Here is a 27,280-nt window from a genome sequence, read left to right as displayed (position 1 = left end):
TCCTCCTGGGAGGCTCAACTCAGGGCTTCACAGTTAATAGGCAGCTATTGAAATAACAGAACTGCCTGACAAATAGTAAGATAAAAAAAAAAAATCAAACTAATAAAGCCTTCTAAATTAATTAAACCTGAGCTGACGCCATTTTGAGTGTGCCGTTGGCTCAACGGCGCTGACCGGACTATCACCGCCTACACACTGCCCACTGGCTCAGGTGACACCCTCAACAAACCGCCCCCTCCTGCCGGAGATGTTGCTGTCTGTGGATGACAGCAGACCTGGAGGACCCGCTCTTTTACAAAGTCCTGAAGCTAGATAACAGCTTAATCCCCCCTGAAGCAGCCTACTAATCGTCGCGGACTTGTCGAAGTGGGTTCAGCGTGCTTCGGTCATTTTTAATCCACGAAGCTTAACGACGAGAGCAAGAAGCTAACGTCCGTGTGAACTCCGTCCAGCACCGGCTTCTCCTCTTTCCTCCTGCTTCAGTGTCACCACCACCTGGATGCGATGACCGACTCGGTTGTGGACAGCAAGGCGGAGGTGAAACAAGCCACGAAATATGTCAAAGAGACCGAAAACGTCGCGGAGAAATACTCAGCGTTGACTGTCAGCAAAAACAGCAGTGATGTGAATATGAATGTCGGGGAAATGCCCTCCGCAGCGTTCACCGCAGTCCCCACTCTGAAATCCGTCAAGAAGGTAAGAGAACGTGATGCACGCCATCAGTCACGGCCGCCGGGCACAGAGACCGAGTGTGCTGTCGGCAGAGCAGGATGTACGCATTGTGCTGCAGCGGAGAGCTACTGCTCAGCAAAGGCACTGCTGAGTGTTTCTGCATTTTTTCAGCCGTGACAGCAGAGATATTCACGGACAACTGATGCATAGATGGATGTGATGCTGCAGCGTTACACATTTAAACAGTCACTGTATGTTGCACCCATCCCACTCCCATGTAAAAATTATATTTTGAAAGTCACATCCAACTAAAGAATCTAGGGAAGTTAGGCCACAAAGGACAAAAAAAAAGCTTTTGCTTCACGGGTCTAATCATAGCTTTTTGCTCTGTTATTACTGAGGTAAAAACATATAATTTCAGCTCTCATCAAGACTGGATCATTGTAAAATCTGCCTTCCTGTTTTCTTTAAATCACAATGTCTACATCATGCCCACAATCTGTAGGCAGGAAAACAACTAAAAGCCAAGTTGAGCTCTTAAACCTCTGATTCAAGAGCTCTGCCAGTGAAGAAATGCGGGACCTCACAGGGGGTCTGCACACTTAGCATGATGTAGGCTTTGCCTTCTGAAGAATTTCAATCCATCTTGATCTGCAGTCAGGGAATTTTTCCTTTAGTGAACTCGTCCTTGTGTTCGTGTATCAGTCTTGAATTTGTTCAGGAGTGTGCGTGCATGTGTGGGCATCATCACGTTTAGTAACAAGAACAGCATGATGAGCGTGTCTCTGCAGCACAAGGTGCACCTGTGAAAAAAGGCCTTGGATTTCTTGGCTGTTACACAACGCCACATAGCGATCATTAGAGTGAAAGACTCCCTCGAGGTGGCTGCTCATATCATTACAGATCCACCACGGTGTGTAACAGCTGGCAGCAGGCGGTGGACAAACACTGGACAGACAGGGATTTGCTTCTTTGTGTCTCAGAATGAACTTGCTCAGGTGTTTAAATTGAACCCGTTTCGGTGAACACTTTTAGCCCAGACTGTTTCACAGAGTTGATCAGAAAATTCTCTGGAATGTTTTGGTACCATATTGTCCAGTTCGTCACCTCGACTACGAAGCATCTGTCTGTCCCTCAAGGTGACCTTTAAGTTATTTAGTTATTCTAAATCCAGTGAGGCTGTGCGAAACGTAATTTTATCCTGATGCCAGCCTCACAAATTCAGTGTTCATTTCAGTCGGGTCCTACGTGACACATTAAATAATAATGCACTGCTTGTGACTGACATGACATTCTAGCCTGGCACAGACGGCTGAACTTCATGTAATATTTAAATCTCACACCTCTTCAAAGTCAAGTTTGTAGGACTTACTGGCATCTAGTGTTGAGGATTCAGATTACAACCAGCTAAATACCCCTTGCCTTCACTACACGTAGGCCACTAAAAGCACAACATTTTTTAAAAGACCCTGTCTCTCGAGCCAGAGTTTGGTTTGTCCACTCTGGACTACTTTAGGGAGATTTGGAGACTAATGCACAAGACTGCAATAAAATATGGGTAGTTAAAATAATTAAACATAATGCACGCTCTAAAAGTTACCATGAAAATAGAATTATGAAATACTAAATCATAGATACAAATGGATTAAGATTAAAAAAGATTTATACAATAAAATAGAATGCTGATAAAAACAAAAGTAATGATGAAAATCAATAAGATAAAATAAGTATAAACACTAAAACCATACAATTACAAAACACAACATGAAGGCTATACTGAATAGAATAGGTTTTTAGTTAACATTCAAAAATATAAATATTTCCAGCTTGTCCTGCCAATAGATCCTCATAAATCCGATGCTGCAGATGTTTTCTGTTAATCATGACTCCTTTACTTTATCACTCATCTGCTTTTTTTGTCTTCATTTTACTTCCATATGTTGCCTTAAAAGCTCTTAATGTTCAGATTGACATGAGTCATTAACGTCAGTAGTTCACGTATGAATATGTGACAAACACTGCATAGCAGAAGTCACGATGACTTGTACCCAGCACAGGAAATGCAGAGGCAGAAGCAGACAGCTAGTCACATGCAGACCAGTCCTTTATTTTTCTGTCATTGCTGGTCCTTATGTAACAGTGTTTATCTGTGTTGTCCCTGTTAAACAAACTAACAAGCAAATAAATAAATACTGCCTTATAAATCATCACAAATGGGAATAAACATCTCTGACAGTCTAAAAAAACTAAAAACTAAACTGGCCTTTACTTCTAAGTTGATGCTTGTAATGTAATGTAAAGTAACAGTAGTGTTATTCTGAATGGTATGTCTCGCCTTTGTGATTTCATTACACTGAAACTAGTAATCTTAGGTGTAAGAGGTGGACAGAATAATCTGAATAATAAAAATAACTTTTTTTCCCAGCAGCGGGGCTCACAGACTTCAAAATATTGGCTCAGACCCCCTGTCTGACGAGGCAATAATGTGTGGACCGTGAGTCGCCTCAGGGAGCCAGATTGAAAACATATTGGATGGAAGGAATGTTCGTGAAAACAAAGCAGCGTGTTGTGAATAAATGTGAGAGCCCCGTGTCAAACTGAGCCACCTGTTTACATGGAAAAAAATGAGTGAATTAAACAAAAACTGCAAATGAAAAGTAAAAAAAGAGAAAACTAATTAAAATCCCAGCTCACAGCTGAGCAAGTAAAGGTGGATGTCTGCTCAACAGAGGCTGACGCAATGTCACACAATCAACCGAAAGGTGCCGTGAACAAAAACAATCAATGCTACAAATTAAAAACGAAATGACTTTGTGTTTGTGTGTGAGAGAGAGAGCGTGTGGGTGGGTGAGTCAAAGAACACCACTACACTGCCTCCACTCTCTGAATCCATCCAGCAGTTACACAATACGCCCCCCTGGGATTGGGACTCGCTCACTGTGAATTTGTTCATGCATCATCATTTCTATCTCGTCCCTGTGGGCAGTTTTAGAGAGATTCTCAAAAGTGTCCTTATCTCCACCATCTTGCCTTGTTTGTCTGCTAACATTATTTCAGGGTCTCATGAAGGTCAAGTGCTGATTGTTTCCCCTCGACAGGCAGGTTTAAATGAAAGTGTTAAAACAAGCGGTTCAGTCAGTTATATAGATAGAATTCTCTATTCAACGCAGCTTCAGACATCTGTGTTAAAAACTAAATTAAGTGTGATATTTTGAACATTAATACCGCAACAAAAGCTATTTGTTATGTAAAAATATAGTGGGGTAATGGGATCCTGAACAGAAATTGACCTCTCACTCCCCCCCGTGTGTGTTGTGATTTTAGCTTCTCTGCTCTTAGTTTCGGTAGCCAGTCCGATTAGCATGCATGGTAGTGCATGAGAGCTCTTCTTTGTCCCACATCAGTTTTCAACAAGGTGGCCTGGTATGAAACTTACTTATATCCCAGCTAAACCATAAAATAAGATGTTTCTCATAACATTTTCAGAAAAATAGGCTAGAAAGAGGCCATGCAGTGACAGAATCTTGATTCATATTTGATCGGCACTATCTAGTTTGACATTTTCAGTGAGCTCCAGCCCAGTCGCCAGAATAAACGTTGGCATTTTATGTTTCTGCAAACCATTGGTATGTTGAGACTTCACATGTCTTTATGTCGAAGCTTTATGCTCAGTTTTCAATTATATTTTGTAACGCTGTGCTTATGGTCTGGTAAGGTTAAAATGAAACTCTTGCCAAAATGCAACCTAGGCTTTTTTTGTGAATGTATATGAGTCAAACGTTAGTGTAAAAGCATAATTACGACGAAAGATTTACCGTATTTTTGTTTTGGGGTCAAGCTCATTTTCTCAGTGCAAGGGGCAATTTTTGGATAGAACACTAAGAAAGCTCGACACAACATGAAACTTTGCTCGTAGTATCACCAGGGTCTCTACACATGAAAACGAGCATTGAGAACATTGTTTGTGTACACAGTTTACTAAAAAGAGAGTTTTTGGACAACTCACGTTAGCAGATGTTTCCTCGGCTTGCTGCCGTCCTGCCAGTGAGAAGTATCGATCTCCGAATGCGACGTAACATGGAGGACAGTTAAGGTGGATAAGAAACAATACTAAAATAAAAAGCCGGAAAAGTCACATGAGATATCGCTGGATAGTTGTTGCCAGAAGACAGTAGCGGTCCACCTTAACTGTCCTCCATGTTACGTTGCATTCTGAGATCGGCTTCGCTTCTCGGCTGCCATGACTACTGGGAGTGGAACAAGCTACTGCTGAGGTGAGTTGTCCAAAAACTCTCTTTTAAGTAAACTCTGTGAACACAAACAATGTTCTCAGTGCTCGTATTCATGTGTAGAGACCCTGGTGATACTACGAGCAAAGTTTCATGTTGTGTCGAGCCTTCTTAGTGTTTTGAAAAAAGCGATTTTGATGCTATCGTAAAAGTGCCCCTTGCACTGAGAAAATGAGCCTGACCCGAAAACGAAAATACGGTAAATCTTAAAAGTGCCTCTTTCATCGTAATTATGCTTTTACAGGAAGGTTTGACTCATATACATTAACAAAAAAAGCCTAGGATTCACTTTAAGGGAACAACAACCCAACGTTTAGGGTTAGGAAAATATCATGTTTTGGCTTAAAATACCTGTTTTGGTCGCCAGCTGAAAACCAGAGAGGGAAGTAACCAAGCACAAATAATTTGTTTTTGTCTCGCACGGCAGACGTAGCGACAAAAAATCACTTAAAAGACGTAACAAAAGGGAAACAGTGAGAGAAGGAGACAGAAAATGTGAAGTGACAAAGGCTCAGGCTCAGCTAGCTTTGCACAGAAATGACCGGTAGAAATGTTCTTCAGAGGCATACTTTTGGCTGTCGTACTTTGAGGACATTTAAGAGCATGTACTTTCTACTTTTACTTGAGTAAATAGATTTAAACAGTACTTCTACTACTTTTACACAAGTATCTGTACTTCTGCTTGAGTGAAGTATGCGTGTACTTTTACCAGCTCTGCTGGAAACTGTCCAAAGGTCTCCTTAAAAATGTTTGATTTGGTTTCACACTACAAAACACTGATACACAGACTGAAACTTTGTGTTGGGTTTTGCTTTAGGGTGATATCCAGTGGCAGCGAACGTTGTTTTATTAACCTTTAAAGCCCCTTGAGTGTAGGATTTGAAAATGTGTGACTTTGGTGACCTCAAGTGGAAAGATCAAAATTTGAGATTCTAAATTTGAATGAGCTGAATTACATAAACTGCACCAGATTTCTTTAGGACCAGCACCTCAGACTGGTTAGTTGTCAGGAGCCCAGGGTCATGAAATGGCCCAAAAGAGTCCAAATGCCCCCTCTAACCCTTCCAATAATATTCTGGGGGTGTTTTTGGAGTTCATCTTTTCCTGGGCACGATCACTACTGTTACATTTTCCTGCAAACACACACACACACACACGCACACAAAAAGAAATCACATAATAAGTCCATCAAGCTATATTTAGAAAAATAACACTGACAGTAGTTTCACTGTAGTGTTCATTGAAACTCAGTCTGCGATATCCACACAGGGTTGTTCCACAGTGTGACCAGTAGTAACATGGAGGAAAAAGTCACCATAGGCTGAGAAATATAACACATCCATACTGACATGTTTCATCATTTTAAAGCTGTTCTCAGTCGTACCTTTGGGTATTTTTTAAAGGCTCTCTCTCTGTTTCTCTGGTTTAACTTCAGGATGTGTGCTAAGCTTTGCGGCCCATTTACCATCTCATGTTTGGACCAAAATAATATCACAAATGGTAGGGTTACATACCCTTACTGTTTATTTAATGAAATACCTGAAGATTGAGGTATATGGTCAATACAAGTTATAGTTTCATCTTAAGGTCACGTTGTCCTGGCGGAAGGATTAGCCCACTGTATGTTTTCTTCACAACACAGTAATCCGTTATGCATGCGTTGATCTAAACAGGCGCCTTACAGGCCAAAGGAAGTCCAGTACAGTGATTATTGTCTGGGGAACCTCTTTGACTTGAGCATCGCCTCAGTGTCTGCACACCATTCGAGCTGGATCAAATCTTCAAATCAAACACTTCTGTCATTGGCTTGTTGAGCCTGACCACTGATATCCAAGGTGGATTAGACTGCGTGTCTTCTCAGGTAGATGGCGCTGTGGAGCATGAGTGGACTGTGGCTAAGTAGTTAATGTTGCCTTATGCCAGACCTCCATTGAACCCTTTACACTGCTGGCTAACAGCCACACCACAGCTTAAGTCTGTGACCTGGCCTGCTATCTAAGAGAGGAAGGGTATTTTTAGCTGTAGGATGGGACTGGATGGGCCGCTTATTGATGCAGCAGAAGGCTAATGGGAACAGGGTTTAATTCCTCCTGTCAATCCCCTTTTATTTAGTAGTCCACACCCGGAGCTTGAAAGTAAAAGCTGCATGCAAATGTTCTTTTTGTCTTAGTGTGCACATGGGATTTTTTCCCTGTTTCTTGTTTGTGCATATGAACATATCCTGCATTTGCTCTCCCAGCACTTAAAAAATCAAGCATTAAACACAACCTTCTGACTTTAGCAGCCTGTTGTCAAGGGCAGAACCAGAGAGTGAGACAGAAAGAGGGGGAGAGAGAGAGAGAGAGAGAGAGAGAGAGAGAGAGAGAGAGAGAGAGAGAGAGAATAAGGATAGAGAGATCGCTATCTGCTACAATGAGATCTAGCTAGAGAGAGCTAGAGAATCGCTCCTCCTCTCCTCGCTCTCTCTCTCTCTTCTTCTCTCTCGCTCTCCGCTTCATCCCTTGGAATCACTCCCCCTTTCTCGCTAGGGGCATCTCTTCCATCCAGTTGGGCCATTTGAAATCACGATAATAGGTGGGAACCTCCCCCCGGCTCTGCCTGGGAGTGTTCTGGGATAATAGCATCAGGGACACCTAGTACCATCACACACAGAGGACACACAGGCACAGGAAAGTTGGCTGGAAAACTGGAGAGACCAGGCAGTGACTGGCAGCCATGGCACACAAACATGTGCACGGGAGAGAAAGGGTGAGTCGCTACTAATGCATCACCGGGAACTCATCCAGCACACTTATTCGTAAAGATACTGCATATCCCAAACACAGATGTGCCGGAGTAACTTCTGGCACGTCACAAGTTTTTTCTGCTTTCTTGTTGCAGTTATGTAGAATGATTTTATATCTTGTGCAACAATGCAGACCACACAGACGTGTTTATCTTTGACTTGCAACAAAATTGTTCAGCTGAAAGTTCAGTCATCTCCTCAAAAGGCCAAGGTAACTCTCAGAGCTCACCTCTGGGATAGTTCACTCACTGTGTAAGAGTAGTAGAGACAGAATGCTGTCTTAAATAACACTGAGTAATTCATCATTAATCCGATCAACCTCTTGTTTTCCTTAAAGCTGTGACCTAAAGAGAAGCAGTCTCTGATTTTGATGCCTGTGAATCGAGGGAAGAACAATGCAAGAGACTGTGCAAAACCCTGCTGGATCCTCAAGAGTCCAAACTGATGCAAAGCAAACATAAAAGTATTTTGCAAGTGTATGAGACAGAGCACACTCTCAATTGTGAAAGCCGACATGCAGAGATGTGCTCAGTTCACACTGTCTCACAAGCTTCTTGAGTTTCCTTATACTGACACAGTAGATAGTTGAGGTGTCACTGCACATTGAAAATGTGATTGTGAGATATAAACACTAAGTGAATCACTAATAATAATAATAATGTAGCCATTTCTTTCACAGAGACTTCTGTCTTAAATTCATGGATGTCATTGGGGTAAATATGACATGTTTTCAAATCTGAGGTAAAACCATTTCACATAAAGCAGAGCTACTGCAGTTGTGTTAAGTATTTTTACCCTTAATGGTCATTAATTTTGTTAGTTATGTCCGTGTGAAGCCCCATTCAATCAGCTTCCCCTAATGTTTGTGTGGTGACCATAAGGAAGAGCTGCACCAATGAGACAATTAAAAGAAAATTGGTAGCCAACTTTTTGGGTGACTGATGGATTGTTTTAGTCATTTTCAAGTAAAAATGTCAAACGTTTACTAGTTGCAGCTTTGTAAATGTGAGGATTTGCTGCTTTTCTTCTTTGGGTTTTGAACTTTTGGTTTGAAAAAAAGGGCAATTTGAGACCCAGTAACAAAATCTACAGATGATTTGATAATGAAAAATAATCATTCCTGAGTCATGTGTGCTAGTTTCATCCAGTTGTGAGCTTACTCTTAGAGAAATGTCAGCATTATTTTAGACAGTGCAAAGAATGTATTTTCATTTAGTATTGTGTTAATGTTGTGTCATTGCTCCTTAATGTCATAATCATTAATGTTCAGCTTCACCTGTGAGACCTGTAGTAGACAGATGTCTGTGTGTGCGGTGCACATCACACTCAAATGCGACCCGACTCAATGTTGTCAGTCTGGCGTTCATGTGTTCCCAGAATTATCATCTGTGTGTTGTGTCAACTCAGCTGGCCTGCACGTTAGTTTTTAGTGCAAACACACACTATGGACATCTAAAATAAGAGAACAAGGTAAATCCTGCGGCACTGTCACAATGATTGAAGACATTTGAAAGGATTTATAACAGAGGTAAAGGGTGAAAAGATAGACGTGTAGAAATTTTAGGGGAAGTCACTTACTGCTGAGAAATGACTATATCCTTCTGATCTAGCACCATTATTAAATAAAACATTTTGGATTTTGTCAAATGATGAGGAATTACAGAATCTAAGTAACAAAAACATTAGTAATATAAAACCTTGCTCGGAAACATTTTCACTCGACTGCCATGAAAACAAAATAATGAAGACACAAACAAAAGAGGAAAATATACCAAATGAATGTCTGACTGTTCAAGTTGAAAGTCTGCCCGTATTGATTGGACAACAGTGTAAAATGTTGTGAAATTAATCAGAGTTGTGAGAAAGACAAGAGACAAGACATCAGATCTTGAGCTTGGATTTGAGCCAACTTGCCACTAAGCCTCTAAGACACTTGAAGGATTTCTTGGAAAGGTTTAAATGTGTCTTTTATGCAAGATAATGTTAATTCTTCACCCTCTTCTCAAACCAATGTATTGAAATAAAAATCAACAGTGTTTACATGATGTGATATTGAGTCTTACATGGGAGCATATCAATGAACGCACAGCAACAAATGACATTATTAGGCTGAGACCTGAAACCCACCTGCAAACTTCCTATTTAAGTAAAATGCTGAGTAACTCATTTACCCGAAACAGTCTTTTGTAAGCAAAATAGAAGTGACAGCCTGCAGCGCAGCTGGGCTGCTATGTTTGTGAAAATAAAGTTTATCTGCCTTTAGGTTGGGATTTTTCAAACCTTCTCTACATTTGAAATTAATATGAACATAAAAAGACTGATGTATGTTGTATACATCAAATCCATAAATTAGTAGCGCCCTGGTTTCCTCAACACAACACAGTTTATGATACTCACATGTTTTGTTTAGCAAAGCAATCTTCACAATGGAACATCACTTTTATGATTTTTTTAAATGTGAATTCAGTTGCCAGAAGTACAAAGCTAACGGCTATAAATGTGCTACACCAGAGTCGAAGACTATAACATCACCACCGCAAAGCTTACTACTACACTTAGGATCTAAACACATCTCTGAAGTTGTTGATTTGTGAGATGATTTTCCGTGTTCCAACAATCTCTGTAGTCTCATTTAGCCACTTGTTACCAACTGCCTTTTTTAAGACACATATGAAGCATGAACATAAAAATATCTAAAGCTTGTGTTAATCACAGACCTTATTTCAGGTATCTACCCAAAAACACATAAAAAAAAAAAACTTGAGACAAGGGTACTGGAAGTGCAAACATGTTAACTAATTTCCAGGTTTTCTCATACTGTTCAGTGATGCTGTATTATACTCCCCCTCTGTCGAAACACTCTGTTTTAGCTCCTGTCTCTTTAAGGCCCACTCTGCTCTGATTGGTCAGCTCACACATGCCTGACCCAGCACTGCGCACAACAACAGAGCAGCTGAGCTAAATCAATGCTTACATGTCAAACAAGCCGCTATGTGTAACTCTGTGTGTGTAATGCGATGTCACAAAGTGATTGAATTAAAGGCGAGACTACTAACAACGTGTTTTAACTTTCAAGACTTTTTACGTGCACAAGAACATTTATAAAGCATAATGTGTATCCTTTTAGACTCATTCTTGCTCTTTCTGTATTTAGATTACTCTGCTGGACTGTAACTAGTAACTCCTCACTGTCCTGACTGGCCCAGTTTACTAAAGCTTCTCAGTGTGCCGTCTCTCTGCTGTTTCTGATATTTACAATTGACTGTTGACATCTGCTGTCACAGCCTGACTGTTATAGTTTCAGGATGTTAAAATGACACTTAGTGGATTTGTCAGATCCTAGTCTAATTGTAGCCTGCCAAGCCCTAAATAGAGCCAGATTCGCACCAGGCTCTGGCTGTTATTCAGTAGCTGAGTGAAATGATTGTAAAATGTTAGATGAACTGTGTTTTGGTACAGTGACCCCAAAGACCGGACAGGTGAGACTTTAATCTTCTGTTAAAGGCTAGAAAATAGCCGAGCTAGCTGTGTGCTGCTGATCCACTTCATGTGTTTCCAGGTCTTTGATCTTGGGTCCTTTGAAGGGTTGGGTTGACACGGTGAAACACAGCAACAACTGAAGCCTGTGTATCTGAACAAAGCATAAATCACAGAGCAGGATGAAACATCTAAAAATAGGCCTCAGCTCCCTTCTTCCTGACCCACCTGGGATTTACTGATTTACCTTTAGAAAAGCAGTGTTTTAGTGGCTGAAACAGTGAAATGAGTTCAAATATAAATGAAAAGACTGTTAATGAATTAACCTGAACATATAACTGAGAGTGTTTTTCATCGCTGTAATGTGTGATGAATATGGCGCACAATGTTCCTCGCTCTTCTTTTGCTCCCCAGATTTCATTGTTGATGCTTAATCAGCGCATACAGACAGAATGAAGTCTCAACAGTAATATCTGGATTGTGTTTGCCTTTTGTGTTGACATTGTGCACCGTTTTGTTCTGGTTCTTAGATCCAGTTCGCTAACACGGAGGACAAACAAGAATTCAGCAAGTACCCGACCAAGGCAGGACGGCGCTCCCTCTCTCGGTCCATCTCGCAGTCCTCCACAGACAGCTACAGCTCAGGTACAAGTTCCCAAGTGATGTTGATATATAAACATTTTTTTAGTTTAGTAAAAATAATTATAAATGATTTCTGCTGAGGTTGCAGGTCCAGATACAATTTGAAGCAGTAAGGATGTCATGAGTCTCCAAATCCGCAATTCAGTTTCATGGCACGATTTCAAAAAAGTATTCCAAAACACCGGAAGATTTGCAGATCCTGCTTTTGATTTCGATAACTGTAATGCTCATTTCAATCATCTTTTGATTTAGAATTGAAACCATGGTGCCACTTATGACAGATTAAGTTTATCTGTCAAGAAACTGACATCATATTTATGAAATAAATTGTGTACGCCCATGAACAAAAGCAACATGTACTCTAGGAGCACACATATTTGCTTAAAAGCACAAAAAGTAGAAGTAAAAGTACAAAATAAAAGTTATGCTGTAAAAATCAATGGGCCAGTGATTTGCAGAATAATGCAGTACAGAAATGCCAAACTGGGTTCAAAGTAATTCATCGTGCTTAGTATGTATCTTGTTCACAATTGTTTGAAAAAATGTGAAGGATCCGCACTCGGAATAATGTTCATATCAACCAGAATCAGTTTTTAAAACAACCAAATATCAACATCGGCTTTATATTTGGCCATTACAGCCATTACAGCCACTTGTACTATACACACAAGTAATAAACACATGAATGTATAGTACACACACACGTGGAAATACACACACACACACACACACACAGAAACACACACCAGTTCCACCCCTCAAACAATGGATTTGAAGTTTATATTTCATAATTGGCTCTTTTGTATCCTTTTTCACAATAGTGACCTTTTGTGTCTGCGTTTTTCAGCCGCGTCGTACACTGACAGCTCCGACGATGAGACCTCCCCTCGGGACAAGGCCCAGGTCAACACCCACGGCAGCAGTGACTTCTGTGTGAAGAACATCAAGCAGGCTGAATTTGGCCGACGTGAAATCGAAATTGCAGAACAAGGTGTGTCTGACCTCACAAGCACACAAGATTTTTAAAGATTATTGATTCCCCCCCATTTGTGAATATAGACATCACGACATGAATGATAAATGAATAGATTCTATTATAATTAAAAATGCAGCATTTTTTGCAGTAAAGTAGTTCGGGTTGAGATTGGATTAGTAGGCTCTGGTCTCGTTTGGATTCAGTTTTCCTGCACAAAGAGTAAATGAGAGTGTATCATTAGTCATTTTTCTGTGATCTTCCTGAGATACTGTGATATCATTACCATTTATACAAAAAGAGCTTTGTGCTACCTGTTGTGACTCTGTTCCCAGATACGTATCACATGGCATTGGTTTTGCTGCTGAGACACTGTTTGATAAAGATTGTCTCCTCCTGATTTCAAAATAGTTTCTGACCCAAGGCCGGGGCAGTGTCAATATGATTCTGGAAACATGATCGCAGTTCTTTCTCTCAGCTCTATTCATCACTTGTGACTAATTTTCCTCTTTTGATACCTCCCGCCTCTGTCTCTCCTGTCTCTCTGGCCATTTACATTGCCTGTATGAGTGGCACATAGGCGTGAGTGCTTGACAGGTCTTCTCCAGGCTCAAAGCCTGAGCAGCAACAGCTGCTGCTGATGATGTTGTTTAGTTAGTCTCCATATTACAGCCATTTACTGCACATCCACCTTGTATAAAAAGAGCTTCATTCTGTTTTCAAAATGGTCCGCCATTCTTCTCCTCTCACAAAACAAAACCTGACCTGCATGTCCTTTGGCTCAATATGTTCCTCTGCAGACATGTCTGCCCTGATCTCCTTGAGGAAGAGAGCCCAGGGAGAGAAGCCACTGGCTGGAGCGAAGATAGTAGGCTGTACTCACATCACTGCTCAGACAGCCGTACGTCCTCTCTCCGTCTTCACTGCAGGTCTTTCTGATTCTTTGTCATATCTGCTCCTTATTCATGTATCTGTTGCATTGTTCCCTCTTAGGTCCTGATTGAGACTCTGGTTGCCCTTGGGGCCCAGTGTCGCTGGACTGCTTGTAACATCTACTCCACCCAGAATGAGGTGGCTGCTGCACTTGCTGAAACAGGTAAGTTAAATGTGAGATGATTGGTGATCAATGTAGGTTTCTGTTAGCCCAAAATAATCTAATTGCAAGTCTATAGACGTATCCTAATTGATGTATAAACCATTGAAAAGTGTGATTGCATAGGTTATTTTTTTCATTGATTGAAAAGTCTTGTGTTAAAGTCAAGTTGGATGAGCGCTAATGCAACTTGAACGTTAAAGCAACAGTCTGTGCTTTTGCTCTCACTGTGTAATGTTGCTCTAATGGACCTGTTGCTCATGCAGCTGGCCAGTCCTCTTCTCTTGTGATGTCTTTCTTCACCATTAAGTGTGCTTGTGTGTGCGTGTCTGTGTGTGTGTTGCGTCCTGCAGGGGTACCTGTGTTTGCATGGAAGGGTGAGTCAGAGGACGACTTCTGGTGGTGCATCGATCGTTGTGTCAACACGGAGGGATGGCAGGCCAATATGGTACCAACCTAACAATCCCATAATAATTTTAGCATCAATCTGGGCTCTACTCGGCTATCATAGGTTGTGTTATCTTTCCATTAACTTTGCTGTTTTTGTCCCAGATCTTGGACGATGGCGGAGACTTAACCCACTGGGTGTACAAGAAGTATCCTAGTGTCTTCAAAAAGGTCCGGGGGATCGTGGAGGAGAGTGTCACTGGAGTGCACAGGTGAGATAGGCGATAGATTTTTTTTTTACACCCTGTCTCATTTTAATGTGAAAGAGCAAAGATGGATGATGGCAAAAGCTATGACAGCCCATAATGGACTATGAGTAATAAAGGCAGTGGCTACACTTTTTGAGTTATTAATATTGATCAAACCCCTGGGAGTTGTTTTATGGTCCTTTTGTGCCTTGGGGTTGTAAAATATTGCCCACTGTCCCATTAACACTGAAATAACCTGAACTGGACCGAAGGAGGAAGACAAAATAATGAAAATACTTTATAATTAAAGATGTATTATGATTTCGACTCCAGTTACTGTCAGGTATTTCATGGCGTCCACCTAAACTGAGCTCCAACGCTAACTAGCTTAGTCAACTAACCTCTCACCCATGAGAAGATGTGTTTCCTTCTGCCCTTTGATGTAATTGGCTTGTTGTTCAGTAGCAAGACAATAGTTCCTGCATGAAACATGCATGTTTGCATGCTCACAATTTCATCTGTGGATTATCTTGATAAAGTCAGATGTATTTTTTTTACTTTGAGCATCACAAGCCAAGTAGCATCTAGACAGACATCTCTACACTGATATCTCCAAACAATCTACATGGATAAATATGAAGAAGAATAAGAAGAAAAATATGTACTTTTGATTCTGTGGTGAACTGTCCCTTTAAGTTGCTTCTACAATTCTTCCGTGAGGTGTTTACATTACTTTGTCCTCTAGATGGAGCTGAGCTGGAGGCAAACCAAACCTCCTGATGAATGATACACAGTATACTGTGTCAGCCCAGCTAGTATCCAAAGCACTTATATAAGTCATAGCAGTATGAATACTCCCTGACGCTGTAGATTGAAAAGGTCACCGGCCTGATTCGACTGGCACCCGGGTGAGAAACATGACAGAGCTCGACCGCAGGTCACAGCAGCTGTGCATGTACAACTCTCACTGGAATCAATTAGCCACACACTCTGGAAAGTAGAAGGTCACACAGGACTGCTGCTCATTGTGTATGTGGATATGTGCATGTGTGTATCTGCCTGAACACGTTTCCCCCTTGTGTCTTCTCAGATTGTACCAGTTGTCTAAGGCTGGCAAACTGTGCGTCCCTGCCATGAATGTGAATGACTCGGTCACCAAGCAGAAGTTTGACAACCTTTACTGCTGCCGTGAATCTATCCTGGATGGGTGAGGAGAATCAATCATCTGGAGAGCTCACCATAGACCATATACTCACACAGCGGCCATTTTCCTTTGACATCACGCTCAGGGTGGGGAGCTCCAGTGTCCTAAAGCTGTCTCCCAGGTGACAAGTCATATAAACGTACTGAACCTGGCAGAAAGTTATCATTTCACTGCTTCATGATTGATTACCAACTGTCAAGACAATGGATAGTAAAAGTCCAGAGGGAGATTGGGCCATGTTTCAAGATAAAACAACATATTTGATATTTTATTAGCTTCCGCCTGGGCAGGGAACTTCCCATGCTGGTGCATGGGATGCTGGTAATTGGATGCTGGTCACCAGCTTCCTCAGCAACATCACCAGCAAGACTATGCTGGTAGGCCATCATAATTAATGGGACCTGGCTGGTGGACCAGCTTCTTCATGCTGGTCCACCAGCTAAACGAGCACCAAACCAGCACTAACCAGCTGGTCTATGCTGGTTTTTTCAGCGGGGTGTGCAACACTGTCAAACTGTAGTGTTAGCTAGGAAGTGGTTGAATGCTAACGTTAGCTGTTGTCTAAAAGAAGCTAATGGGCTATCAAATATCTTTTATCTTGAAATATGGCCCGATGTCCTCAAGATTTTTGATATCCATCATCTAATCAGTTGCAGATCAACCGGTAAGCGGTGAAAAGGTAACAAGTTGTCAGATACGTTGTTTATACGATTTGCAACCTGAATACAGCAGCATGATATTATTCCAGCATTTGAGCTTCCCATCCCTAGCTTGACGTCAGAAAAAAAGGGCCGCAGTGTGAATGTGGTCTGTAGTTTGCAAACATGCAACTGCAGCCTTTTTTTTTAAATCATGGAGCAGATGGATAAAAGTGTGTGTCATTGTGTTTGTCTCTGCCAGCTTGAAGAGGACCACAGATATCATGTTTGGAGGGAAACAAGTTGTTGTGTGCGGTTATGGAGAGGTGACTCATTCTTTGATTTAAACAACAAAGAAATCTCACTTTGATGTATGAATGTTCACAGGTGCAGCAGACTTGTTTGCATGTATTGTATAATTCTGTTTACAACTGTTACACTGTGCCGCGGTGTGTAGGTGGGGAAAGGCTGCTGCACTGCTTTAAAGGCCCTCGGAGCCATTGTGTGCATCACAGAGATTGACCCCATCTGTGCCCTGCAGGCCTGGTGAGTCACTATCTATTAGCATTCAGCGCCGCGCTCTCACTAAATGTGTTCTCCTAGCTGTGCATTTGTCAAACTTAACCTTGGTTTCAAAAAGGCTGTTTATAAACACCATTTTGTCTTAAGTTTGCCTAACATAAAAGAAATATCTCTGTGTGTATCCATGCAGCATGGACGGCTTCCGAGTGGTCAAGCTGAGTGAGGTCATCCGCCAGATGGACGTGGTGATAACTTGCACCGGTACTGTGCCCCATGCAGTGACATCCATTACTTCTGCGTTGATAATCACAGCGTTTCCAGCTAACAAATGCGCGCCTCATTTAAATATCCACGTCTGAAAAACACACTTTTCACCTGAATGCTTAAACGTTTTATCACAACCTTAGTTTAACTGTAGTTGTAAATCCATTCTAGTGAGAGAAATTTTTTCTGTTTGTTTGTCTGCTTCGACTCTGTTTCAAGCATCATATTACCGTTCTTTATTCTTTTTATTCACAGGCAACAAGAACGTTGTCACTAGAGAACAGCTCGACCGAATGAAGAATGGCTGCATTGTCTGCAATATGGGACACTCCAATACTGAGATCGATGTGGTAATGTGTGCATATGTAATAGATTGACTGTTCTGTTGATGTGTCTGTCTGGGAATTTCTTTTTACAGACCAGTGTGCACGTTGCACAGCTTTTCTCCAGTAGAACATGTTTTACAACTCACCACACATTTTTGGGCTTTCCTGTGTTCTTCAGGACAGTGTCAGCAGCTGTTTCTGGTTTCCTTTTAATATAGTATTGATCAGTCTTGTCATCCATATATAACAATCCCATCAGGACAAACTGGACTTTTTAGGAAGGGGGACATAAAGATGCAGGCACTAAATTGAGCTTTTAGGTAAATTGTAAATAGAGGTGCTCCAAGCCGGTGCTTTTTAAACATTAAAGCATGCAAACATTTTCAAAGTTAAATGAGCGTAATATGCCCACACTTAATCGCCCACTTTAAAAATCCAGAATGCCTCCTTCATCAGCAGCAACATCTCAACTAGATGAATCTCTTTTTTACATGTTGGACTTTAATGTTCTGCTTTTCTTTGTTTGAATACTCTTGATGTTTTTTTTTTTTTAACTTTATTCTTCTACCTTTAATATGTTTCTGTTTGTCATGCAGTTGTAGTTTGAGCCGTCTTTTATGTCCTCAGGCAAGTCTACGCAGCCCCGAGCTGACCTGGGAGAGGGTGCGCTCTCAGGTCGACCACATCATCTGGCCCGATGGGAAGAGGGTTGTTCTGCTTGCAGAGGTAAGTTCACCTTACAATCTGAACTGTGTCCGTTGAAATCGGAAAAAAAGATACTTTTTATATAACTTTTTAACAACCAAGACAAAACTCTGACTACATCTTGCATTAGCTGTAGGCTAAGAAACATTTATCTCCTGAAATATGGTGATGTGTATTAATATGCAAATTGTCAAAATAACTGTAGGTTATGTAGCAGGCTGGTGAATCTCCTGGGTCAGTTTAACCTCGAGTATTAAAAGTCCTGCAGGTGTCTCACTCTGGGGATCTTACAGCAGCTGCATACATTTCATGTTATTCTCATTGTGTCACATCATAACTTCTTAATGCGGTTGCTTCACGTTGCTTTGGTGACTATTTGGAGTCAGTTTAGTTTACAAGTGTCCTCTGTTATTCTTCAGGGTCGCCTCTTAAATCTGAGCTGCTCCACAGTGCCTACGTTTGTGCTGTCCATCACTGCTACAACTCAGGTTGGTAGTCTTCGCTGATGCTTTCAGAGGAGCAGGAGGACACTTTCCCTCTCACTACAGTTCTGTTCTGATCAAACATGTAGTGTCCTGGCATTCATCACAAACATTGTGTGTGTCGAATGTCTGTAGGCCCTGGCCCTGATTGAGTTGTTCAATGCTCCGGAGGGACGTTACAAACAGGATGTGTACCTCCTGCCCAAGAAGATGGGTAAGAAAAACAGACTCAGTTTATATATTTCTTTGATTATAGATTTAGTTTAAGAATGATCATTTAAATGCATGTTGTAACCAGTTTTTTTAAGGGAGAATGCTATTCTGCCTCCATAACATGTCTGCTGTCTGACTCCTGGAAAGAAAACATCCAAAATATTTGTTTATGTTCTTCTTGTTTATTCAGATTTCTGTTCTGAAAATGTCTGCAATAACTACTTTTTTAAGTTTTTTTTTTTTTTTTTTACATTGTTAAGCTTATTAGCTAACTTGTGATAATAATTAGTTTTAATGTTAAGAAAGGGGTGATGTCAAGTAGTTATTTTTAAATTATTAACCATTTTCTATAAATGTATGGACATTTTTATTTAAATATCTTTAAAGGCTGTTTTCTTAAAATTAAATTTTTTCTGAGTTTTTAATATCCACTTCAGGAGCACTAACATACATCAAATAGTATCTATGTTTTTAAAGGTTGTAAAGAGGGGTTTGTGCGTATGTCACTTTTAGCCTGATTTATATAACATTTAATGCCTAAAAATGTGATTCAAAATCTTATGTTTTTTTTATTGGCTGTTTCCCTATTTATGGATTGATAAAACCTTTGACTCTAATATGTCAACAAAATAAAACAAGGATTTTGAACTTAGTTTTAACCAATGTTTAGATTTCTGTCTCGAAAATGTATGCAAGTTAATTAGATAATGTCTAATTTGCATATTCAAACACACACAGTTCAGAACATTTGTATTATGAAAATACTTGTCTTGATAATAATCATCAAGGGAGGTTTCATGGTGAATTCTGTTGGTTACCATTTTTGTCTGCATTCCTTTAAGGCCTACTTTATTTCTGCTGCTCATTGTAGCCACCTTGTGGCTAAACCTAGAAATGGCACCATCCAGTGAAATATGTCACCAGGTAGTGTAGATTCAAATGTGTGTCGTTTTTTCAGATGAGTATGTGGCCAGTTTGCACCTACCAAACTTTGATGCCCACTTGACAGAGCTCTCTGACGAGCAGGCCAAGTACATGGGTCTCAATAAGAACGGCCCCTTCAAACCAAATTACTACAGGTATGTTTCACTTCCAACTTTCTGTGTAACTCTGATCATTTCCTATGTTTTTACAATGATAATGAATTGTCAAATTCACGTGTTTACAATAACATGAATCTTGTTCACAGGTATTAATGAGACTGTCTGACTGATGGTGTGATCTTCAACACACGTTGCCCTGGGATAAACAGAGATATCTATTTTATTTTCTAAATTGCTACGAAACGAAGGAATTATTTTACTTATGCTGAATGTAACTTATTAATAGCACTTCAGACATGGTGTTACATATGGAAAATAAGAGTAAGACATTTAGGGAACATACAGCGTATAACCAACTAACATTTTACTTGTCTTGTCACGTGTTTTAAAGAGAAAAGCCTGCTTGCATGCTTTTACGTGTATGTACTCATTTAGTTGCTAATGCTTCTGTTACTAGATCACAGAGTTGTTGATTTGTTTGTTTACCCTACGCACAGTGCCAAAAGATGGCCGGAAGAATGGAACTGAATTTTGTTTTGTCTGTTAATGACATTAAGATTTTATTATACATTCCATGAGCCAAAACAAAGTCGTTATTGTAATGTACTTGATTTTAGAAATGTTTGTTGTACATGCATTAAAGGGGGAATATGTAAGATATGGCCAGAAATAAAACATTATCAACAGACTGTGAATAAACAACAGTGTTGACGTCATGTTAAAGACGTCTATGTACTGCGTTGCAAAATTGTATATTGAAGTTGCATGCTAACCAGCTAGCCTGGGGTCATCCTGTTTCGTAATACCACTTCGTACCTCAAGAAGACTACTGTTGTTTCAGCTGGAATATGTATGTCAGCTGTGAGTCCCCTACTTAGTCTAAGTCACCAAAAGAATCTCACAAAATGTAAAAAAAAAAACGTATACCAATATTCAGCTTCTGACAATACTAAGACGTTTATCCTAAAACATACTCCATTCAAACTTGAAATTAATGACTTAAAACTCACCGAAACAGATTTGGTTTGCCTTTCCACAATCATCTCTTTTGATGATTTTGATATGGTCGAAATAAATCCTCAGTAATATATGAAAATATTCCAGCTCTACATACCCCTTTCGCTGCTGATGCCCGACTCTCGCTCTCTGCCTCTTCAAGCCTCTCCCATCAGCTTCTGCAAAGTCTTTTCGTTCTTGGAGTCATAGTCCTGACTGTGGACACTGTAAATCGCCTCCTTACTTTATCGCTCGACCACTTACTGTGGGCAGACCTCCATCAGCTAATAGGGCCACTTAGCTTCAGAGCTATGAGCTACTTGCTAACAACAGCTAATCGCTACAGTCATAGAGTATAATGAGAAGCGGTAAACATTTATGCTGCCCCTTATAGTTTTTGGAGCTACCTTTGAATTCTGGCCATTCCTTACAAATCACTCCTTTAAATAATCTAATTGAATGGTATTTGCATACATGCCCTAAAAGGTAACATCCAGTCATCCTTTTCATTACAGTACACTGATGAAACATTGCACTTGTTCACTAAACAGTATGACCCAATGTTGTTTATTTTAAGAGTTTATAATAGCCTGTGAAAGGTTCAGTGCCTTTTGAATTCCTGACTCTTGCTGTTGGCATTCAACACTCACCCTAAAAACACTTCTCCTGCACCAGTGCAAACCAAAGGGATGTTTAATGTAATAACAGAAGACTAAGATGTTATGTTAAAGATAACAGGCAATACTTATGTTGTAACATTTTCAAACTGCTGTAACTTTGTTCATTTAATACCAAATTTCCATTTGCTCATTCACATTCCTGCTGAGATCTGTCTGTTTCGACTGGATAATACCTTTAAGGCCATGGTATGAACGTGCCTTTTAAGTTATTTTCAACACGTAAAGATCAGCACTGACCTTGATTAAATGAGCATTCCTCTTTTGTAAAACCACGTCTATTAGTGGCACATTTGATGTCTTCCTTCCACTGCTTCTGGTATTAATTGTAAATGTACGATGAGCTATATGTTGAGGAGAAATATTAGACTTTATGTTTGCCATATGATTGTCGCTGTCTTAATTTGATCAAACAGGGTCACCTAAAGTAATATTTCATGTGATCAAAATGCATAAGTGTATACTATGTATGTAAAAGAATCAGCAATAAAGCGAGTTCTTTAACTTGAATATGATGTGTTTATATCAAGAGAAGTGAAGCCAGAGGTTGAAGCAGAGAGGCCTCTTTAGCTCAGACGTTTTTAGGGAAGAAAAGATGGCTTATTCCTTCACATACCTCCCTCAGTGTGCCTTCCTGCTACATTGTGTTCCCTTCAGTCAGCCCTGCTGGCAGAGTGTCAAACTTCTGTACTGCTCTGGAATATTCGCCAGCTCTCTCGGACTGGGACGGCTGCATTACTTGCTAATATTAACAGTTGAGTCACTTAGCCCCAAGGAGGGGTTGGGGGGAGGGGTACTGGGAGTGTTCTGGAAACATGGTTGTAACTATAAAAGCAATGGGCCCAAGTCAGTCCAGGCATTACTACAAGAAGAACAACAAGGAGGCAAAAGATCAAGACTCACAGGGAACTACTCCAGGAGACTCTGCTGAGATCATTCAACATCTTCGAACAGAGATTTTCACTGAAAGTAAGTTATTCATTATCTGATTGTGGTGAATGAATGAATTTCTGTTTTTACAAATGAATAATGGTGTTGAAGCATCTTCAGGCATTATTTTATTCCACTAAAAGATGACATTAAAATGTACCATTAAGCTACTAATGCACATTTTATGTGTTATATCATGTCATTATTAACGATTGTAGAACATTTATTTTATGGTACATCATGGACTGCTGTATTTGAGTACTTTATAATAGAAAACATGTTAAATTACATTAAGCTTGTGGTTAAGGATATTTTCAAAATGAAAACCTTTCCAATTTTGGATATACATAAATCAGAGGAATTAATTTAACCATTTAATAGCTTTAATATTTATTTCAGTATTGAAGCAATTTGTTTAAATGTCATTAAAGAGTTAACCAAAGTACTGTGCCTAATACATGCATTGTCACAGAACTGAACAGGCTGATGAGCACATAAAGTGTTGACTTTTTATAGATACTACATGTTTCTCGCATGACAGCGGTGCCACAAACAGTGATGTAAAAAGAACTCAAAAGTAATACTTGAGTAAAAGTAAAATAAAATACTGCTTGCAAATCACCCATACAAATATTAATTGAGTAAAAGTCTTAAAGTATCTTCTTTTCTTTTTTTTTGTCAACTGCTGAAAATTTAGATTTGTTTTAAAAATGTAATCTATGAAGTAACCGGTACCTGCAGAAGATTCATCAAATAAATGTAGTGAAGTAAAAAGTACAATATTTACTTCCATAATATAGTGGAGTAGAAGAATAAAATAGCAGAGAATGAAAATTATAAGTACTAGTTCGTCAAAGAATTACTCTTAAGTATGATACTTGAGTAAATGTGCTTAGTTAAATTCTATCAGTGGCTGCCAACATATTAAATGTGATGCTTTACTGTTGATCCAACTATCAGAAATTATATAAAGTAGTTCTCCAGCAGTAAAATGCAACATACACATGAATGTAGGAGTAATATTTATTCAGAATCATCATATACATTGCATACATTGCATTCTATATTGTAAAATACTTACAGGGACAACTTGACTTCACTACTTTTATGCTAATACTAACATACTTTAACTTAAGTAAGGATTTGAATGCAGGACATCCAGTTGGAAAGAATGATTTTCACATTGCGGGTTTGGTAGTTTAACTTGAGGAAATAATATCAGTCAGTCTTCATCACTGTTGTCTTCTCAGCAGAGTAAAAACAAAAAACAGTTTCTCAGCATTTCCTTAATTTGGTAGAGAACTGAACCTCTAACATATGTCTTTGTCTGATGATAAAGTGAGAGATGGGACAACAAACATTTGATCAGTAGTGTGGGTTTCAGCGATCTGGTCATTTTGAATGCTTTCAGTTGCAGTGACCGGGGCTGTTTCATGTTTATCAGTAGAAAATTAAAACCTGATGTTTCTCTCTTTTTTTCTAGGAACTCTACAGCAACAATCAAGATGTCTTCAGCCAAAGGTTTATCTATTGGCATTGATCTGGGCACCACCTATTCTTGTGTCGGGGTCTTCCAGCATGGCAAAGTGGAGATCATTGCCAATGATCAGGGCAACAGGACCACTCCCAGCTACGTGGCCTTTACCGACACAGAGAGGCTCATTGGAGATGCTGCCAAGAACCAAGTTGCCATGAACCCCAGCAACACTATCTTTGACGCTAAACGACTCATCGGGAGAAAGTTCAACGACTCCACTGTCCAGTCTGACATGAAACTCTGGCCTTTCAAGGTGATCAGTGATAACGGAAAGCCCAAAGTCCAGGTGGAGTATAAAGGGGAGAACAAGGCCTTCTACCCTGAGGAAATTTCCTCCATGGTCCTGGTAAAAATGAGGGAGATTGCTGAGGCCTATCTGGGACAGAGGGTGTCAAATGCAGTCATCACAGTTCCAGCTTATTTCAACGACTCACAGAGACAGGCCACCAAAGATGCCGGAGTGATCGCTGGACTGAATGTGCTGAGGATCATCAACGAGCCCACAGCTGCAGCCATCGCCTATGGCCTGGACAAAGGCAAAAGAGGAGAACGTAACGTGCTCATCTTTGATCTGGGTGGGGGCACCTTTGATGTGTCCATCCTGACCATCGAGGATGGCATCTTTGAGGTGAAAGCCACCGCGGGAGACACCCACCTTGGCGGGGAGGACTTTGACAACCGGATGGTCAACCACTTTGTAGAGGAGTTTAAAAGAAAACACAAGAAGGACATCAGCCAAAACAAGAGAGCAGTGAGGAGGCTGCGCACAGCTTGTGAGCGAGCAAAGAGGACCCTGTCATCCAGCACCCAGGCCAGCATTGAGATCGACTCTTTGTTTGATGGCATTGACTTCTACACTTCCATCACAAGGGCACGCTTTGAGGAGCTCAACTCGGAGCTCTTTAGGGGAACGCTGGAACCCGTTGAGAAGGCCCTGCAAGACGCCAAGCTGGATAAGTCCAAGATCCATGAAGTCGTCCTGGTCGGTGGCTCCACAAGAATTCCCAAAATCCAGAAGCTCTTGCAGGACTTTTTTAACGGCAGAGAACTGAACAAGAGCATCAACCCAGATGAGGCGGTGGCCTACGGAGCAGCGGTCCAGGCTGCTATTCTCATGGGTGACACTTCAGAGAACGTCCAAGATCTGCTGCTGCTGGACGTGGCTCCCCTGTCTCTAGGCATTGAGACTGCAGGAGGAGTCATGACACCTCTAATCAAACGAAACACCACCATCCCCAGCAAGCAGACCCAGATCTTCTCCACGTATTCAGACAACCAGCCGGGTGTACTGATTCAGGTGTACGAGGGGGAGAGGGCCATGACCAAGGACAACAACCTCCTGGGCAAGTTTGAGCTCACAGGTATCCCTCCTGCGCCCAGAGGTGTACCACAGGTGGAGGTGACTTTCGACATCGACGCCAACGGCATCCTCAATGTGTCCGCCGTCGACAAAAGCACCGGCAAAGAAAACAAAATCACCATCACCAATGACAAGGGCCGACTGAGCAAAGAGGAGATTGAGCGGATGGTGCAGGACTCTGAAAAGTACAAGGCTGAGGACGACATGCAGAGGGAGAAGATCGCAGCGAAGAACTCACTGGAGTCGTACGCCTACCACATGAAGAGCAGTGTAGAGGACGAGAACATGAAAGGAAAGATCAGTGAGGAGGACAAAAAGATGGTCATTGACAAGTGCAACCAGACAATCTCCTGGCTGGAGAACAATCAGCTGGCAGAGAAAGACGAGTACGAGCATCAGCAGAACGAACTGGAGAAAGTGTGCAAGCCAATTGTGACAAAGTTGTACCAGGGAGCAGCGCCTTCGGGAAGCTGTGGCAGCCAGGCAGGAGGCAGCTCTAACGGCCCTACTATTGAGGAAGTGGACTAAAACTACGAGCGTCAGCTTTTTATTTACAGGAACACTTTATCACTGTTGTTTGGTACCAACAATGATGTAATTTAACCATTTCCTTTTGACATGTCTTAATAAAACACTCAAACAACTGCAACTCTTGTTGATTTGTTCTTGCAATGCAGAAATTACCATTGATTTTTAACAATAACTTATAAAAGTTACATAAAACAAATAAAACATTAGACAACATTTTCAACATCAGTGTTGACCTTTCTTCAATCTGAACCTTTTTTTTAAATTCTTACAAGGACCAAATATATATTCAGTATAACACATTCAATCTGCAGAATTATTTCATTTACCGGTTCCACAAAATTTGCTTTAAGATATGTTCCTCCAGCCTTCGGAAATAATTTACAATAGATTGTAATGCTTGACACCATTGTGACTGAAAAAACATGAAGGGAACCAATGAATGTTTTTGGTAATGATACTTGTTTGGTAATATAATGCTAGTAGCAGCTACTGTAGCCTAAAGCCTGAAGCAGAAATGAGGAGCAGCTCACTTCATTTCAACTTCAAACCCCCAGATTTATTTCACTTTCAAACTCATAGGACTCAACATATTTTTATATGCTTTGCTGCCTAAGACCCAACAGACTTTTAGTTCTAGTTAAAGGGTAACTCCACCAATTTTACACCTTACACCTGTGCTTGCGATCTTAGGGTGAACGACTGCCTGCGTGTGTGAATAAAGTAGTAACATCTTTTGAAGATGTGTGTAATCTGATAGATTGCCTCAGTGATGTCACTCAGTGGCTATGTTGCATTATGGGAAATGTAGGCACCAGCTTTTGACAGGAAGAAGAACATGTGGAGTCAAATAGTGACATTGATTTTGATCTTTTTTTAAAAAAAACTGTCCACAGGGAATCCAACAGTGTTATTGGAGTTCAATGTTGGCCCAGTGGACTGCTTTTAGAAAACCTGCCACCTACATTACCCACCATGCACTTTAGCCATTTAGCCAATTGAGTGACATCACTGGAGGAAATGTATCAGATTACATGCAGCTTCCCTTGGAGCCACAAAAGGCTTTATACTACTTTACCTTGTGTGCAGTAGCACTCCCCAAGGCTTGTAAACACACTGTGATGTGTTTGTTGTTACCCTTTAAACTTTTTTTTTTTTTAAAACTTCGACTAACACAGAGATCGTCACTGCAACTCAGCGTTTTTTGTTCTGTTTTTGCACAGAAAAAATAAAAATCTTACTTCTGGTCAAAATGTTTCTTAAAATATCAAACTGATTTTTTGTGACTT

General features: G+C 40.6%; 2 protein-coding genes across 3 annotated transcripts; both read left to right on the top strand.

Annotated features, from left to right (window-relative positions):
* The first annotated feature begins 20 nt into the window (after positions 1-20).
* Positions 21-22,146, top strand: ahcyl1 (adenosylhomocysteinase-like 1). 2 transcript variants are annotated; one of them, XM_030422646.1, is made up of 17 exons: positions 21-696; positions 11,754-11,868; positions 12,713-12,856; positions 13,639-13,739; positions 13,832-13,934; positions 14,285-14,379; positions 14,484-14,590; positions 15,657-15,773; positions 16,671-16,734; positions 16,866-16,954; positions 17,121-17,191; positions 17,450-17,544; positions 18,148-18,246; positions 18,645-18,713; positions 18,843-18,921; positions 19,879-19,999; positions 20,110-22,146. In XM_030422646.1, the coding sequence occupies exons 1-17, from the start codon at positions 505-507 to the stop codon at positions 20,114-20,116; spliced, it is 1,668 nt and encodes a 555-aa protein (XP_030278506.1). In that variant the 5' UTR covers positions 21-504; the 3' UTR covers positions 20,117-22,146. The 2 variants fall into 2 exon arrangements, with proteins under 2 accessions (XP_030278506.1, XP_030278507.1); XM_030422647.1 differs by lacking the exon at positions 21-696 and adding an exon at positions 7,587-7,709.
* Positions 22,147-22,457: 311 nt separating this feature from the next.
* On the top strand, positions 22,458-26,112 carry hspa1b (heat shock protein family A (Hsp70) member 1B). Its single transcript, XM_030422643.1, has 2 exons — positions 22,458-22,605; positions 24,050-26,112. Exon 2 carries the CDS (start codon positions 24,072-24,074, stop codon positions 25,989-25,991), a length of 1,920 nt encoding a protein of 639 aa, XP_030278503.1. The 5' UTR covers positions 22,458-22,605; positions 24,050-24,071; the 3' UTR covers positions 25,992-26,112.
* Positions 26,113-27,280: the final 1,168 nt, after the last annotated feature.

This window comes from Sparus aurata, chromosome 7 (assembly GCF_900880675.1).
Source record: "Sparus aurata chromosome 7, fSpaAur1.1, whole genome shotgun sequence".
Taxonomy (NCBI): domain Eukaryota; kingdom Metazoa; phylum Chordata; class Actinopteri; order Spariformes; family Sparidae; genus Sparus; species Sparus aurata.
The sequence above is the reverse complement of the archived record's forward strand: the minus strand, read 5'-3'. Positions and strand labels throughout refer to the sequence as shown.